Source organism: Aspergillus nomiae (genome assembly GCF_001204775.2).
Source record: "Aspergillus nomiae NRRL 13137 chromosome Unknown contig00229, whole genome shotgun sequence".
Classification (NCBI taxonomy): Eukaryota; Fungi; Ascomycota; class Eurotiomycetes; order Eurotiales; family Aspergillaceae; genus Aspergillus; species Aspergillus nomiae.
In genome coordinates this window covers 44,707-50,269 of record NW_015378284.1, presented here as the reverse complement: position 1 = coordinate 50,269, position 5,563 = coordinate 44,707, and the positions used below count along the sequence as shown (strand labels likewise).

The 5,563-nt window shown below is 47.6% G+C and overlaps 1 protein-coding gene across 1 annotated transcript; it reads left to right on the top strand.

Moving 5' to 3' along the window:
* Positions 1-1,501: 1,501 nt before the first annotated feature.
* ANOM_008860 (putative ARF GTPase activator (Csx2)) lies at positions 1,502-5,188 on the top strand (the record flags this gene model as incomplete). Its single annotated transcript, XM_015554116.1, has 5 exons — positions 1,502-1,565; positions 1,694-1,827; positions 1,898-3,575; positions 3,642-3,732; positions 3,799-5,188. The coding sequence occupies 5 exons, from the start codon at positions 1,502-1,504 to the stop codon at positions 5,186-5,188; spliced, it is 3,357 nt and encodes a 1,118-aa protein (XP_015405002.1).
* Between the last annotated feature and the right edge of the window lie 375 nt (positions 5,189-5,563).

The following is a 5,563-nucleotide window of genomic DNA, read 5'->3' as shown; positions in this document are numbered from 1 at the left end:
CGGTATACCGAAAATGGCTTCCAGAAGAAAGAGACCAAGAAACAATCTTTGCTACGTTGGCGCTTACTGAAAGGATGTAATCGTATTTTTGAGACTCATATCCTCATTGAGTTGCTGATATGTCTAATGTATATCAATGTTAATATCATTATCATACTCTCTTATGGTTCTCTTCCCTTTGGCATGATCTAGACCGCTGCAGCTGAGTAAAAACAAGTGGGGCTTGGGGAGTCAAACGGCAATGCAGATGAGACAACGTGGCTATAGAGATAAGATGCGTTGGGCCCGGCGTCTCATTCTTGTTGTTTCATAGGCACTCCTTGCCGCACTAATTCTATTGAAATGCAGTCAGAGCGAGTCTCAAGGTCTGCTTTTGTATTAGTGAAAATAGTTACAACCTTTGAAGCCTGGCATGCCACCCAACTCACTACAAATTGTACCTACAGTAGTTCCTTCCAGTTACAGTATGATACCATATGATCGGGCCCAGTGACACTGGTCACTCAGTTTCCAGATCACCGTTTTCTAGGGGGTCGCGTGGTAAAATTTGAACCTAGAGAGTGGACATGCAAAGGGTTTAGAATACGAGAGACTCGTGATTGTCTAAATCATGTTATGTATCGGCTATAGAGGGCCCGAGGGGAACTTAAGGGGGAGAAAGGAGGGGGGGGAATTACTTTTGTTATATACTACAGGTCTGTGAAATGCACATACCATTTGGGTAAGATTATTGACTTTAAATACTTACATTGCATTCCATGTAGGTACCGCACCATGTCTCGAAATATATCATGTTCAGATGTAATACAGAATCAGAGGCTTGGAAGTAGTAGTAGGTGAGAGTGACAATCTCTGAACCTATCTCAACCTCATTGTTTGGTTTTACAGGACAATATCAGCGGAAAGGAGTCAGTTTACGTATGAGGACCCATTATCGAGGGGCAAATGGACCCCATTTAATAAGATCACTCATAGCGCGCGGGACAAGCAATCCAGCGGCTAATCAATCCTCAGGCACCACAGTCTAAGCCCCAAGTCCCGAACTCTCGTCCATCAATCATAATCATAACCTCCCACTTATTCCCCTTCAAACTCATGCCGCTATCAGCCTCCTACCTTTCCCTCTTGCCTAGGCCCCAGCAAGCTTTGTTATACATCCCAGCTGTCCCACCCCATTTGCCAGTTCAAGACTGAACAAGACCCGCGGGTTTCTTTTCCTTGCCTTGGCCCCCCTCTTTGATTCTCTCCGACCGCATCACTTTACCAGCCTCAGTACCTGTCAACTTGTCTCTGCCGCAACTTACGACGTGCGAACCGCTCCAAGCATCTGACCACCAGATTCCAGACTGGATGACGGTTCATTTGCTTGGTCACGTTTGCAGCCACACCATTAGCAGTACACCCTTCCATCCGATTGTGGACGCGCAGACCGTCGATGGTTACCTCCAGTTGTCCAGGTACCCCCTTCGAGCGGTAACTTGACCCCTTGAATTATACCACCATGGGAAATGTTGGAAGCCGGCTGGAGGACTCGGGGAGTCTATACTTTAAAGACCAAAACAAATGTATGCCTTCAACTCCCGCGGCTCCTATATGAATACCCCGCAAAGCTCTGTTTGTGTTTATCTTCAATCCTACCCGCACTTCGTCCTTGCGTAGTAGCCGCAATCGCTGACAGCATGGGCTCATGCAGTTGCAATCGCATCTGTGGCTATACTTAACTCCAGGGGGCGAGTCTTGTTGAATCTCACACCGAATTCATTTCCTGCAAGCAGATACATCGCCAAGCGTGACACCAGCGATGACGCTCCGATTGAATACATCCAGGTATAGACCGAATGTGTACCTTATTATGTGATTCTAGGACATTTGCTCACTATTTTCCTGTTTTGTACAGGACCCTGAAATTCCCCCTTCTTCCCAGGCGCCTACCTTCCTTTTGCGGCTTTCCAACGAAGACGAATTGAACTTCCATTTCACTTTCATTTTGAGACAGACTCAAACCGGCAATGTGGCGAATTCTACTGTTAATGGCGTCGCGACTTCTCTCCCAGAAGTTGCGGACACCGTGCTTACAGGACTAACTTTCGCGCATGCGCCAAATTCAAAGGAGCTGGACAACCTAATTACCAGGGAGTTTCACGCCAATCCCAATTTGCAGAATAATTCAAATGTGCAGTTTGTAGGAGATTACTCCACGAAGGGCAGTCCTTCTGCACAATTCGAATGGTCGTGGAGATGGAAGCCGCCCAAACCAGTAGAGGACAGAGGGGGCGGCTGGAGAAACAGCTGCAGTTTCTTGGAATATGACCAAAGGGCTAACCGGCTGAATACGCTTGCTCATTTCTCTTTCTGGGTACAGAATACTATGCGCGCCTTGCCGAGCCCTCAAATCTTATCGCCAAGGTTAGAACTCAGCGTTCCACCCCGGCACCGTATACCCTCATCGCACTCTGTACTTTCTCATTCTAGCGATGCAGATGCAGCATCTAACCCCCAGGTTACACCCAGTACTCCGCCAGAGGTGGATTCCGTTTTCGTACCCCCACCACTCTCGGCACCCCCTCCACCCCCTGTCAAGATTGACCTGCCCCATTCGCGACCCGGTGAAGATAAGAGCATTGTTGAAGACGGTCCTTTATTCCGAGCTACAATGAAGGCCCTGGAACAGAAAACAGGAAATATGCGAGCCAAGATAAAGAAAGTTCTCAAAAAGGCTGAGGCGGCCCAGCAGGCTCAGACTACCTGCAATGACGCCGTAGAAGCCTTCCTATCCGCACTCAACGATGCATCAACACCAAATGGCAATGCGATACAACCGGCACTGGATCATTACTTTGAAAAAATCGCACGACAGATCCTAGACTACGAGAGGTTCAACACCCGACAGCTTCAGCAGCTTGTTATCGACCCGTTGATCAAACTTTACAATAATGACATAAAACAAGCAGAAGCCAAAAAGAAAGAATTTGAGGAAGAAAGTAGGGACTATTATGCCTATGTTAGTCGTTATCTCGGCCAACGTCAAGACTCTCTGAAGGAGAAGAAGCGGGCGGAGAGTGACTCTAAGTATCAAGCCAAAAGGCGGAATTTCGAGCTTAAACGGTTCGACTATTCGTCATTTATGCAGGATCTCCACGGTGGACGTAAAGAGCAGGAAGTCCTATCGCATCTCACCAAATACGCTGATACGCAAGCAAAACGCTTTCTTGAAGCCGCCCAGAAAGTTGACGTTATGATCCCTCAGCTAGACGCGCTTATACATGAGGTCACTCAAGCTGATAAGGAGTTTCAATTCCAGCGAACAGAGAGGGAGGAGAAGCGAAGAGCCTTAGAAAAGAGTAGCAACATGTATCTTGAGCCTGACTCGCTGGTCAACTCGAACGTGCCATCATCTCTATCGGGAAATGGCAATGGAGCCCAAAGATCAGAGAATGAACTTGGGCGTGCAGATAGCACGGGATCTCAGCTGCGAAGCGTGATTAGCAATACTTCAACGTCGACTCAAGCCAATGCATCCGGTATCACTCCTTCAGCTGGTCCTACCATAGCACCTGCCTCTACAAGCTTAAGTGGTATGCCTGCTTACTCCTAGACTCCCATATAATGGTGCTGCTTACTGGAGCTAATAACTGCTATAGGTCAGCAAAGAAAGGAGGGGCTCCTATGGGCACTGTCCCGACCAGGGTCCCACATCGACCCGAAGGGTATCAATAAACAAGCCTGGCACAAGTAAGCTAATGATTCACTTTCCTCAATCACTCCGCTATTATCGCTTAACTAATGCCCTACCGATAGATTCTGGATTGTGTTGGATCAAGGGAAACTATCTGAATACAGCAACTGGAAGCAAAAGCTTGACCTACACATGGACCCTATCGATCTACGAATGGCCTCTGTGCGCGAGGCTCGAAATGCAGAACGAAGATTCTGCTTCGAGGTCATTACCCCTCAGTATAAACGGATTTACCAAGCAACATCCGAGGAGGATATGGGCAACTGGATCCGGGCTATTAACAACGCCTTGCAAAGTGCTGTTGAGGGCCGTGGCATGTCCCCATCACTCTCTCCCACTACCGATAACTCGTCCATTGGTCGTGATATTGGCTCTGTATTGACTGGGAAAAGTTCCTCGTACTCAGGTCAACCTTCCTACTCTACTGCATCTAATGCGTCAAACAACAGTGTAACCCGTCGCACGACTGTAGGTGCACGGCCAAGCTACGTACGTGGCGATGGCAATAGTTTTGAGGACAATCCTTCCAGGTTGCTTCAGACAGTTCGTGATGCCGACCAGGGCAATAACTGGTGTGCAGACTGCGGATCGGCTTCTAAGGTCGAATGGGTCTCTATTAACTTAGGGATTGTTCTATGCATTGAATGTAGTGGCATTCACAGATCCCTTGGAACACATATCTCAAAGATCCGATCCCTCACTCTCGATGTGAATTCCTTCTCGAATGATATCGTTGAAATCCTGTTACAAATTGGCAACCGCGTCAGCAATATGGTTTGGGAGGCCACGCTCGATCAATCTCAAAAGCCAATAGAGACGTCAACCCGAGAACAGCGTCTAATTTTCATTACCGCGAAGTACAGTGAAAGAGCCTATGTTCAGAAACTACCCTCCCAGTTATCTCGTTTTGCAACGCCGGACGAAACTCTTCTTGCCGCGATCAAGAGAAACGACATCCAGGGTGTCCTCTACGGCATCTCACTTCGCGCCAATGTGAATATCACTGACCGTTCTCGTAACACCCATGCAGTTTTTCTTGCTCTTGCAGCAGCTGATCCAGCATCACCGGGTCCCACTTCATCTAGGCCTAGTACGGGCAACTCCGTAAAGCCAATCCCGTTCCCCATTGCCGAGCTACTTGTCCAAAATGGGGCGGAGATTCCATCTCTGCCCCCTCCTATTCCTCTTTCACCCGCCGCTCAATTATACCTGAGCCAACGAACTGCTAGAGTGCCCGCATTCAGCACGTCGGCTGCATCTGCATCGGGTAAACCTACCGCTGACAGCCTGGGCACACTGCCCAGTATTCGAGGAGCAGGTAGTGATAATTCTGTTTCATCTTCTCACGGGCCAAGCTCTTTAGATAACAAAGAACGTGAAAGGCTACATAAAAGAGGAAGCGCTGGTGCCAGATTCGCTGGGAAGGTAGCCTCTTTAGGTATCGACCGATAAAGCTTCATTTTCATTATGCATTTGCTCATCATCTGCTCTGCTTTCACTTTCTTGGTGAATTGCCACTTAATGATAATTATACTTAATGAAGTTCAAGTGGACATGACATGATGTGAGGATTCGGGTTTGGACGATTTATGTATCTGTTTGGAGGCCAATCCAATCGGCTTCCACATGTTTCGTTTTACGTGCATTCATTTACATGTTGTCTCTCTCTTGTTCCTCCATTTTATTGTTAATATTTTCCTTCATATTGCGGTTGACTCCGTGTCTTCTTTTCTTCTTCCCCTTTTTTTACATTGTGTTCCATTTCTCATGAATTGACTTTGTCCCTTTGCATCCCCTAAAGCAAGGAGTTGACTTGCACACATATTA